This window comes from Cinclus cinclus, chromosome 1, assembly GCF_963662255.1.
Source record: "Cinclus cinclus chromosome 1, bCinCin1.1, whole genome shotgun sequence".
Taxonomy (NCBI): domain Eukaryota; kingdom Metazoa; phylum Chordata; class Aves; order Passeriformes; family Cinclidae; genus Cinclus; species Cinclus cinclus.
In genome coordinates, this window is record NC_085046.1 from 15,458,817 (window position 1) to 15,471,810 (window position 12,994).

General features: G+C 36.9%; 1 protein-coding gene across 1 annotated transcript in view; it reads left to right on the forward strand.

Moving 5' to 3' along the window:
* MPP7 (MAGUK p55 scaffold protein 7) overlaps positions 1-12,994 on the forward strand; it is a 105,389-nt gene that overhangs the window by 37,622 nt on the left and 54,773 nt on the right. The window contains exons 3-4 of the mRNA XM_062494116.1: positions 5,235-5,312; positions 10,227-10,307. Of these exons, the coding sequence (XP_062350100.1) occupies positions 5,235-5,312; positions 10,227-10,307 (159 nt within the window). The remainder of the gene's footprint in view (positions 1-5,234; positions 5,313-10,226; positions 10,308-12,994) is intronic.

Sequence of the window (12,994 nt, forward strand, 5' to 3'; positions counted from 1 at the left end):
CTGTTATGGATTTTCTGCTACAATATATTCAATGCCTGTCTTCTAAACACAACTCGATGCTTTGTGTGTTTATATTGACATTCTAGTTCAGATCACTAGTGCATTTTTTAAAGAAATTTCCCATCTTCTCAACTTCTGCTGCCTTAGTTTTACATCAGCAGTCCAGTATGTTAAATGGGTTCCTTTCAGCTGAAACTAAACAAGCAGATTAGCTGCTAATGGGTATCCAGCAGGCAGTGCTAGGATAATCCAAAGGAAAACCCCAGAAATGCACATGATATGGTGTTAAATCGAATTTTGCAGGTCTGGTATCCATGCTGAGTGGTATCTCATCTTATGAAATAAAACCCAAGTAAAGGAATGTTTATATAACTTCTAAGAGGGTATGAGCTTCTGATGTTTCTCAAAAGGAGAAGGACTCTGGTCCAGAATTGCTGTCTGCCCCAGAATGATGGTCAGTGCAAATACTCACATACTCACAAGCTCCTCTTCAGCACCTCCTATCAGGAAGGTTTCATTACCATAATAAAAAGCTCTTACCTAGAGGTGTTGACATGTCTGAGTAGTCGGTGACACCCTTGAGTAGTCCACAGAACATTTTCACACTCTGTGTGTGACAGTTCTTGTCTTTTATGTGCTGGTTTGGCTCACTGATGACCAATGCTTTTAGGGTTACAAGTGATTGCATATTGGACTCTTAACACACACTTACTCTTTTCCTATGCCAACTGTTCTGTCAATCAGACTAAATTTGTCTTCTGTTAACTCTTTGACACCTTTGATACATGCTTATCCCACTCCCCTGTTTTATTTTCAATCATATGATATTAGAACTGTACATGGAAATTAAAAAATCTAAAAGGAGAAATTAAACTTATTTTGTAGGACTCTTTGCTGAAGGTTTTTAATTTTTGGACTTAGAAAGCTCCTCTCAGCTTTTGAAACAGTCCAGGCTGAGGACACTACTCTGCTTTATTATAGAAAGCTTAATTCGGTCTCTCTGGGAAAATCCAGAAACAATTTTTCCTGCTTACAAGTTTGCCAAAAATTGTATAAATTTGCAAATGGTTATTTTTCCCTCTTGGGGCATAACTTCAGAGTTGGTTGTCAGTTTTTGCAGAACCTCAAAGATCTTCTTACTCCACAGTGAAAAGAATAGGTAGTCATAAAGAAAATTAAAAATCCCCACAGCTTAGTCATCTGTTCAGCAGAACAGCTTTTTATGTTTTATTTACAATATATAATTCTTGCTTTAAGAGGCTTGGTCTCATCTGTGAAGAGATTTTCAGCATTGAGGCTTTACATGTAAATGTCAGAATAACTTAAAAGCAAATGTACTATATTTCCTATTTTTAAGCAAAGTACAGTCCTATATTTTCCTATAAGTTTCTAGTAGAAAGGAGGCAGTGGTATTAAAGTTACATCCGGTATTGCCACTCAGTGCAAGCTAAAGTTGCCTCTTGTATTAAGTAGAATTCTTTAGCTTGAAGCTCAAACAAAAGGCTGCAGATATGATACATCTTATTTTCTCTAGGTGAATGCTCTTGCTTCTACTTTTGAATCCACTCTAATACTTCTCTCAAAGTGTTCCAGGGTAGTTTTAACTTCTGTTAATTTCATTGAGTCACGTTTGTAAAGGGATGAAATATTTGCACCACCTTGTCCTGTTTTTCTTTTCATTTCTATGTTTGGCTACTTGACATTATTCATTTTCATCAGTGTAGTCACTTAATCTAGGTATTCAGATTTCAAATTGTACTTGTAGAAGAATTAAAATTTGGAAATGCAGTGCTTGGCATGCATATATTAGCATGATGTAAAAATTTCATATTTGGGAAAATAATTAACTGAAAGACAACATGTAGAGAGGTTGCCAAAGCATATGCTGCATGCACAGTAGTTTCTCTAAAGATGTTTGTCATAAATGCAGTCATTCATCACCCTGAAGTCTGGCAAATTCAAAGACCACCAGGTGAGCTTGCAAATGTGCTCTCTCATTGTTGAAAGACAACAGAGATGACCAAGTGCCCAGTGAGTAGGAAAAGGCAAGTACTGTACTTGTCTTCAAAAAAAGCCTAAAATTACAGCATGAAGAGCTAGAGGCCAGTCAGCAGTAGTGTGATCTGAGGAGGAAATTATGGAACAAATCATCTTGGAATTCATTTTTAGACACAAGGAGGGAAGGAGTTGCCTGAAAATGCATTTTTGCCTCACTGTAATTTTTGCTTTATCAGTGGAGTTGTGCTAAATCTCCTACTACATTCAGGAATATATTATATAAAAGTGCTGCATGCATTATGGATACGTTACTGATCCAGAAGTTAGAGGTTTGAGGTAACTGTTTTTATGATGCATGTGGTAATTTTATACTAGTATGAAAGGTAATTGCACATTGATTGCATCTTGGTGCACAGACCAGTGGTTTTCACTTTCTGTAGGTATATCCTTTAAATTACAGAGATGTAAAAGACAGATGTTGTCATCTAATGATCTGCTTTTAATGATCTATTTTAAAAATAGATTCAACTAAGAAGGCAAACTACTGTCAAATAATATTAGATATTTGGGGGGAAAGCCCCACTCTGTATTGCACCTCGAATGGAGGTGTGCTGATTTTGCAGTGTCCATTACCATAGACCATGAAGTGTTCAGCCCTAGAGTCACTCATTGTGCTAGTACATCAAATTAATACAATTTTCAACCTGAGGTAACAAAAGCAATATCTAGAACTGTCTAGTAGCAGTTAAATTTTCCTGCTTACTTGTTTCGCTTCTGTTTTTTTTGTTAGGCAGTGACTCTCTACAACTCCTCCCTAATCAAATAAAACCTTAATGATTGTCCTTAAATGCTTGACTGGAATCCAATATCCACTCTTAGGAAAATAAAAATTTGTTTTCAGTCATTTCTGCAGTTTCTGGCTATAGACAGAGCCAATAACTAGTTCAGGTTACACTGTGCCACCTCTTGAAAACCTCTTTTTGTTGCATGAATTTCCAATTGTATAACCTTTTTCTCAAAGGTGGGTTAAGTAAGGCTGTCTCCACATTGACTTTTTCTTTTTACTCTTATTAATTTGGTGGTAAAGATATGTACAGGTTGCCCAGGATGAAAGCAGCTTCATCAGCAGGAGTGCTTCTATTTTCTTTGAGAAACTGGGGCGTAACATAGACAACTGTTTCTGACCTCAGAGCTGACAGTTCAAGCTGGATAAAATCAAGATGTTGTCGAAACAATCAAAAATTGTTGGGTTTGAGACTTTTTGATTTACTATGCCTTTTAGTTATTCAAGTTAACAGTCCAAATAAATCACAAATTTCTGCCAGACTTGGGGAGCTGTGAATCCTTTTTTTGCTTAGTTTCTCTGCTTTGTGAGCTAGAAATATGAAGTTGTCCAGTCACTTACAGTTTTGTGAAATCCAGTATGAATTAGTCTAAGTAATTGCTGAGTAAATAATGTCTACATAAGGAATGTAAAATTCAGATTCATGTTCTGGAGACAGTAGTGCTTTCCATGTAGTTTCCAGATGAGAACAAATTATTTCACATTTTATAAATCAAGCGACTGTAGTGCCTTCATGCTTCACCATGATATGTCAGAAATTCAGCATCCTGTAATCAATGACATACTGAAATAATCTTGTTAAGATTGCAGAAATGATGAAGGAATCAATCAAGACTTAGACCTTACTATATCATATTGTACTAACATGCTCTTTACTTTGAATAGCATACAGTTTAAGTGAGGAAAAACAGATGTGGACTTAGGATTGTGGAGCACAGCAGAAGACAGGAAAAATGGCAAACATAAGTGTCACTGACATGACATTATTTTGTCGTGGACATATTTGTGAAAGTTCAGTGTAAATTAAGAAAGAAAAGGCTTAAAGAATGAGCTTTAAATTAGGAGTGAGGGAGTCCTAGGCAGTGAGAGGAGTGAGTGCTGCTGGGGGGAGAAGCAAGCAGAGAAAAGCAAATGTGGAAGAAGGTGGGGGAAGGCTGGAGGGAACATTTGGTGCAAAATGGAGATGATCTGGTCAGCTCTGAACAGTTTCAATGTGCGAAGAGTGCTTTGGTTGCTTCTTAAATCAGTCCCTGCTGTCTGACATCTGTTCCACTCCTCCCCCAGAAGTGTGTTGGGGAGTGCTAGAGTGTCACTGGGGATCCTATTTCCCAAGGACATGAGGGAGTCCCCAGCCAAGTTCTGCACCCCACGGCCTCTGCCAGACCTCGTTTTCCCCTTCTTGCCAAGCACAGAAGTCCCTGATTTAGCTCCTTCTGCAGCTCCTTCAACCATCTGGAGTTCATGCCTCCTACAGAGCAGCAGAACTAAAGCACAAAATCTAAGAATGGGGTATATTTGCATTAGTTCAGACTACTGTTGTCTTCATTTTTTAGATTTTACTTAGTATTTGTAAATCCAGGTATCTTCAGGAAAATAATGTTTATAAAGTTAAATGTTTAATATAGTCTTTTATGCTATTCTGAAATAGATAGAAACTTGTTAGAAGTTTTAAAGTACTTTGGGTCTTAAAAGCATTCATAATGGAAAAAAATCTAAATTTTGAAATGCATAACTTGTGGAGGAGAGAACAGGGTGGTGTTTAAATAATGGTGTATCCTTTCCCTTCTTGGAAGAACCAAACCACAGCACATCTTTAATGTTGCACACTACATGTTGCACATGTTTAATCTAATTATTCATTAAAAACCTTAACTTGCTGAAGGACTGCCTCTTTCTTTCAGATGTGTTAGAATTCATATTAGCACTGCTTTGCCCTTGTTTCTGAATTATTTTAATGACGGCAGCTGCTCCGTCAAGTTGTCTGTCAAGATGTGGGTGGCAAGCTATTATTTCACTTCATAAATCATAATTTACAGGGGTTTTTATATCCATCTTGGGGATAAACACTTTATGCTTTGTGTTTTCAGCAGCAATATAAAATGTAATTGATACTTGAAGCAATATGTTAGAAATATGGACAGAGAAAGCCAGGAGAGAAAAATCACAAATGTTTAGTTTTTCTGTGGGTTGGTCTGCATACTGAGCATTTTTTCCATCTGATTTCATATTCTTAGCACTTCAACAGAGGATGATGATGAATTGCATTTACATGATTACTGCCTGTAGGTTACTATAAGGATGTTTACAGACAGTCAACAGACTCAACAGGGTTATTTTGTACCATTTCTCATGCTGCTAAATAAACTTATCACTTTGTGCTGTTGTCTTCCAGATTCATGAAAAACTACATTATTATGAAAAACAGAACCTGATGCCCATACTCCATGGTGCAGCAGCCTTGGCAGATGATGTAAGTGTCCCCTGCTGAGATCACTGGTACCAAGTCTACCAAAAAACTGTCTGCAAGCAGAACTCTTCATAGTGCAAACATACGAATGTAATCCTCTGAGTTGAAATCATAAGAAGCTGCAAAGGTTTCCAAAGCTTCTGTCATCACGAGCCATTTGCTGATATTACTTTGATTTTTATTCACTTGCATGTTACAAAAACATTTCATCTAGGTAGCCTCTTGTTCTGCTTTAGTAACTAAGCAATTAAAATTACAGGTTGGAACTCTCCTGGGAGGGGAAAAGCTGTCAGCTATTAGTGTTTTGAGAAAGTCACAGACAAGAGGAATGCTTTGGAGAAATAAAGACAAATGAGATAGCAGCACTGCTGACAGAACATGAGAAACTACAAATAATATTACAGAAATGAAGCATATGAAATGCCTAGGATGGAGGCTTGTTGAAAAAAACCAAAACTACTTAAGAAAAAGTACAGTAGTGATTTATTGATATTGGAGCTTTCCAAATTACCTTCATAACCAAAAAATAAATTGTAAAAGTGGTCAGCATTGATGGAGTAGTTAATTTCCTGTTACTATAATTTTTATTTTCAAGAAAAAAAATCCAACCTGCCATTTCTTGCTATTTGGTTAATTCTAGGATTCAGATGAATTGTGAACACACCTGTATAAACTATGACTGAACCTGAGGTAGGCCAGAATAGAGAAATGTTTAATAAACTGTGGTTTAGGTGAAATCCAGAAATCTTTGCAATTGATGATGTCAGGTTGCTTTTTTGGAAAAGGCAATATGTATTAGGATCCATTTAAAATACACCGTGTTTGAACCTTCACATACTTTATAGATGTTTAAAAATCTTAACTATCTATTTATATAATTAATAGATTTTGGTTTTTAAATTTTACAAATGATTAAATGTTGTGAATTGAGATTGGTAGCATTTTAACAAAAAAATAAATTGGACTTATTTGAAGACTATTGAAAAAAGGATACACATTAATTTAATCATGTTTTAGTAAGAGGAGAGGTATATCCTGTAACATACCAACTATAATAAGTTGACCTTCACATCAGGCATATATTAGTAATATTTTTTTAACCTTCTCATAGCTTTGAATAGTGTTGATAGTAATTTTGAAAATTAGAAAGCTGGTTGAAATTCTCTTCATTAAGTTCTTGCTGACATATTAATAATCCTTGCTAATATTTGTGTTATGGTACTCTGGGCTAAAAATATTAATAATAATAATTTCTTATTTTTGAATGCAAAACTTAGTGTTTGATACTTTCATAAATGTTGAGCAATCTCATTCTTTGTTCAGACCCATTTAAAATGCATAGTTTTGGAAATCTCCAAAGTACTCTGTCCAGTTGAGACAGGTTGGGGCTTTTTACCCTACTAATGTATTATTACATACATATGGTAGTATTTTTGAGTGCACATGTTGGGACATGATTGTGTCTGGGCATCTACCTTCTTCAAATGTACAGGTTCTTTTTAATAGATGCTCTTGTTGCTTCTTTATGTGTAAGTGCACTGCAGCTTTTATGGGCACTGTCTCATAGGGTAAGGATATCCTTTGGTGGCTGAAATCAGGCTAGCACACTGCAGAATTTTCTGTTTTGATAGCAAATTTTGAGGAATCAAAATTACATGCAGTGGACTTTTAAACTTCCAAACTCACGAAGTTCCAGGTTTAAAGTGCTATTCATTTCTTGGCATGTTTTATGACTGGTTGTCAACTTCAGGAATTTAAGAGCATGTTGGTGTTATTAAACACGCTTTCATTTCAATAGGCTTTAAATTAATGTTTTCTCTTCTTACTGATAGTAACTGTTCTATAGTAAAAGAAGGAGATATTCTTATTGGCAGGTAGATATTTCCTGCTTGATTAAAAACCCAACTCTGAGGAGCTGCTATCATAAATAAAACTGTTTAAGGAGTGTGTTCTTATTCTTGTGTTATTTTTAAAAGCATTTTTAGAAGTAACAATTGTTGCAAGGCTTTTCTAAATATTTTCATATTCCCAGCTGCCATACCTTCTCTGTCCTCTACCTCAGGGACTTTAAGGCTGAATTTCCCATCAGACATTGTATTTGCCTCTTATTTTGGAGCAGCAGTATCTGTCACAGGGCTCAGTGATTCCATGCAAATGATCTAAACATCTCTCTTGGATCCAGCCAGGACAGGGTTAATATTTTGCTCTAGTTGGGAGACAGGAGTGGTTAGGACATGGTGGTTGTTTCTTACCACCTCATGTCAGCTCAGAGTTCCTGAAAGGGACTCTCTTCCAGAAACAAAGGGCTTGTTCCAGTCAAGAAAAGAGGGTGGAGGGAGCCATCTGGTATTGTCTATTACCAGGGAGTTTTTCCATTTCAATAATATATTTTCTTACACCTTTTGTTATTAATATTGTTGCTATTGCTTATTTAGTAATAGTATATACATACAGTGTAGTACATTGTCTTATCACGGTTTCCAGTAAATTACAATTATTGTAAATTGTAAATTATCCTGTAATCTTGCATTTGTGCCTCCAGGTGGAGAGGGAAGGGAAAGTGGTGCATGGTTTGAGTGGGAGTACTAAATTGGAGAATACCATTCCTAAACCATGACAATATCACTTGCAGGATAGGTATATACAGCAAATAAGACCTTAAGGCTGGTAGAAAGACTGTTCTGGCACAAGAAGTTTCAGAACTTTCTCCAGAAGCTTTAAAGACCAGTCCCTGGTACTGCTCCCCTTGCCAGCTTCACTCCACATCTGGCCTTCTCCCTTGCTTTTCTTCCCCACTCTTTAGTGTCAGCTTTTCATAAAGAGCTTGTTCAAAGGTTATGATTCCCTCAAGAGATCATAGAGGAGGTTTTCAGTGAGCTTTTCCTGCAGTCTTCAGCACAGGAGGAGATCACACCGTGTCAGTGTGTCCCAAGTATGCCATGTACTGCTGCTGGTAGCTATTTCAAATCTCAACACTTTAACAGCAAGAACAACAATAACAAATAAAAATCCAGTCTAAACTAGCTGAGATGGTATCTGTTTGCTAATTTGAAAACATGACTTTGTCTTTCAGTCTTTGTTTTCCTCCTCTTCTATCACAAGGTATTAAATGTGCCTAAAACTTCCATGAAAATGTCTGGGAAACAATATAAATCACATGAAGGAAAACAAGTTTTAATTTATTTTATCTCTGAAAAATATTTTCTAAATTATAAGATTAAAATTTCTTTTAAAGCAATAATGAGGGATTTTTCCCTCACTGTTCTAAACCTTATGTATGTTTGTTTGCATTTGTGCCACGAAAGGAAACACCAGTTCTGCTGGAGTTAATACTTGTTCGCTATTCATCTGAGAGAGAAATACTGAAATGGTTATTCTGCTGAGTCGTTGCTTGTCTCCATCAGTGAAACATGAATTAATAGATTTTATTCTCCAGTGATGAGCAGTATAATCTAAAGAATGAAAAGAGTACCAAGGGAAACCCATGTCCTAGACCTGCTGTCATTCCTATCACAGAATGTTTTCAATATTGCAGGACTTTTCCCACATGCAGACTCAACTGCAGTCAAATTACCTCAATATTTGGCTTTAGGTCTAAAAATATTTCATTCTGACCTTTCCTACAGAGATTGTTTTCTAATCTTTTTAGTATTAAATAACACAAATATTGTTAGTATTAGCACTGAGGTACTTGCTGGATGTTTTTAGCTATGAATTATAGTTAAAAGTCTGTAGGATGGTAGGTGATTAATTTTTGTTACTTTGTTTAATTTGAAGGTTAAAAGAAAAAAAGGCATTCAAACCATGTCAGATGTCTATAATGGCTTCTTCAAATAGATTTCTCTATTATATATAATTATGCAAAATATACATTTATCAATTTATTTTGAAAATGTATACAAAATGAAAGTACAAATTTAAAATTAGGTCAAACAAATAAAATTACCTGCTGCAAATAGCCAATCTTTCTTTGAGACATTTTTATGATGCTGATTTAATGCAAAGAAAACAAGTGATTATCTGAAATCATGTTTTGCATTATGAGCCATGTTGCTTCAGAATTCTAAACTGAAGTCCAGTGCTGTGAAGTGCATTTTATCTTTTCCTTCTTCTGGAAAAATAGTTGGAGCCTAAAATCCTGTAGTAAAATATGCCTCTTGAGTCCAAATTAGTTGAGAATGGCATGATAAGAAAAACCCAAGTCATGAGCCAAAAAGCCATGGGATTAAAAGTTAAACTGCTGCTCTATTGTTCACCAAGCTACAATTTTGTAGTATAACCAAACATAAATTACTGATCTTGTTGTTAGGACATAGTTTGTGCATTTTACAGGCTTGAATTGCTGATGACCTGTTGTAAATTATGTTATGATTAACTCACTTCACATTTAACAAGCTCCTTCCAGTGTATGTGTAAACATAATAAAAGGTTCAGATTGCTTGCACTGTAGGGGCACTTTGCTTTCTTATCCCAGTCCTAAACAGCACAGCTACTGTGGGTTTTTGGAAGCAGTGTGGATTTCACCACCTCATTCGAAACTGTTTTTTATAGACAGTGTCAAAGTTTGATCCAGTCATTTTTACAAGCACTTCTTTGTCTGCACGCAAAGGACCATTCACTTAAATGAAGTGCTGGGATTTGCCCCCTTTGCTATAAATCAGAATGTGATCTGGCTGCACCCTTGCCAGAAATGATTACTTGTGTTAAACTGAGCCAAAAGGCCTGGCTTAAATCTGGCCCGCTGAGGGCCAGAAACAGAAGCGTGGTGATTGATGGTGTTTTCCTTCATGCTGGCTTCTGTTTGAACATGCTGGAAAGCAGTAACCTTGAACAAGATAGATTCTGGTTTGTCACTGATGCACTGGGTAAAACAACGCTTTGCTAATGGTCTTTGTGTTGATTCAATCTCCCACCCAGCTGGCTGAGGAGCTGCAGAGCAAACCACTGAGCAGTGAGATCAGAGAGCTGTTGAAACTCCTTGCAAAACCCAATCTCAAGGTGAGGATGAGTTGCACCTGCAAAGTGTGTTCTGTATGGGTGCGTGCATCTGCTTCCTTGGGCTGTGTGTGGGTTTGTCTGCTTTAACAAGTACTATTTAAGAATGTATGCAGTGTTAATAAGAAATACCTGTGATGAAAAAACACATTTAATGTTTTCTAAAAATTTTTATGCTATTACTTGTACTTATAAAAGGAATCACTTATTTGCAAAGGTTCTTTTTTAAAGTAGATAATTCCTTTTTTCTTTTGCTAATTTTTAATGCAAGTACTTCGTCAGTTTGTTACAACTGTGCTTTTACTAAAAGGTTGTCAGTCATACCATTGATTTAACTGCATCATACATAAGGAACGCAGCCTGGTACTCAGGACAAAATTCATAAGGGATAATGTTTTTTAAAACATCTAATTTTGAAAATTTTCTATAAAACTCCTGGGGTTCTCTGTGGTGTTTTCGAGGAACTTGATACCTTTTATCTGACAGTAGACTATAGAACGACTGAATCCCTGAGGTTGGATGGAGGCTGTCTGGTTCAACATGCTGCTCTAAGCGGGGTCAACACTGAGCTCACAGCAGGTTGCTGAGAGCTTTCTCCCATCAAGTCTTGGAAATAAATGCCTGGGAACAGACATTCTTCAAATACTCTGTGTGGCCTCTTCCAATTCCTAATTACCCTCCTAGTGAAGTTTTCTTATATCCAGTCAGAACTTCTCCTATGTATCATTGGTGATGCACAGGATCATTTTATTTTTCCACTGTGAAGAGAAACAAGACCTTAGTGCTTTAGATGCTTATTGAAATGGCAATTTATTAAATGCAGCAATTGATAAGTAGAAATTAAAACTGTGGAGTGGAAAGGAGCTCTTTTAAAGACAGTTGCTCTTTTATCTTAAGTAGAAATACTGATCTCACAACCTGAGAAACTATGGTATCTTCAAAATGCTACAAAGTTGTAAAGATCAGTTGCACCTGACACTTTTTTGATGATTTTTGCACTGATGCTTTTTGCATAGTTTGTAAAGTGACAAGCAGTTTTTCTTTGAGGGGGTAAGTAATGCTGATGGTATATTAGGAGAAGAATTGTTGATGTATGAAATTGCAGAGATCCTAAGCTTCACTGGAGGTATTTTCTTAGTGGCTGTCCACATGTGCTTCATACTTCTAAAGGTTTGTTAGGTTGAATCTGAAGACAGCTCATTTGCCACAATTGTGTCTCTCCCTCTCCTTTTCTTGCTTTCTCTCATTCATTCACTTGTGCTCACTCTCGCTGTCTGTTCCTTGGTAGCTGTAAAAGGCAATGTGATAATCTTAGCGGGATTTCAGGGAAACAAGTGCTTTCCCCTCAGAGTGGTTAATGTGATTGAACAACTGCAGTAACTTAGCAAATGTCTTTCTTGGCTGCAGGGGGAGATGGCCAGCTGCAGGGTACCAACACCTTTGCCTGGCCAGACTGCCTAATCCTGTGCAAGGCGCATGATTCCCGGCCCTGCAGGGGCCTTGCAGGTGTTTGTGTGATATAGGTGTAAGAAATGATGGTATGCAAGGTACTTTGCTTGTCCCTTATCTTCTCCCCCTGCCATGTCATGGCAAACATGCCTCAGAGTGATGGCAAATGATCACTGCTCCCTCCTCTATCATGTTGAACAGATGACTGTACTGCATTCAGTCAGAGGCTGTAGTTAAGATTCTTCTCTTGATCTCCCCTGCTCTCTCTTGGACACAAAAGGGAATGAAGGACATTTCTGGGATTCAGTATTTCCACTTCCTCCTCAGAGATGTCCTAGTCCCTTCAGTTGTATCTGAGCTTATGCTGTACAAAGTTTTTCTAGCCCTTTGCTATTAGATTCATGGCTAGAGAGGGTTTCTTGGTTTCATTCTAGGTTCCTGGGACAAAATGATGGCTAGAACAGCTTTTTTCACACACCTGAAATTACTTGGGATAGGCTATCCATCTTTTCCAGTTATGTTCCATAGACTTTATCTAAAAGCATGTATGGCTTAATTTGGGGTTGACTTTAAGGTGGCTGTTATTTTTCAGGGGAAACTCTCCTCTCCTGACCGGATTTATAACTGCAATGTTAGCTGGAGCCAGGAGAGCTTCCACTTTCCTACAGCTCTGCTCTAACATTTATAGCATGGTGAAGGATACTTTGGATTAGTTTACTGCACTACATCACTGCTTCCACAGGTCTCATGGTGTAAGGGGACAGGTTTAGAAAGGTGTTTATAACTTTTCAGGTTTGGTTAATGGGCCAAAAAAGGCAGGGAGTGGTTTCTAATCACGTCTGATTACAGAAGTATTTCTATATTTTGATTCTGTATTACAAAATTATTTTGTTGAATATATTTCTGAGTGTTTGCATCTGATGAGTAAAACGTTGACAAGTTTTTTGGTGCTTGTCATTTTCATCTACTAAGAAGTTTTCCAAGAAGAAAGTAGTTTCTCTGAGGCAGTTATATTTATTAGACCTGAGATTTTCAAAAGGTCCTAGAAGTAATTCCAAGGTTTTGTCAGGTGTATTTTCATCTGAAAAGAAAAATAAATTGGGCATTTCTAGTCTTCTAAAAACTGCATGAAGTATCCAGTTACAGAGAGGGGTTTTTTCCCCTGCTCTCAAATGTGGCATCACTTACTGTAATTAAATGAACTAATAATGATTGTGGTTTATCTTTTCTGATTAAAACAG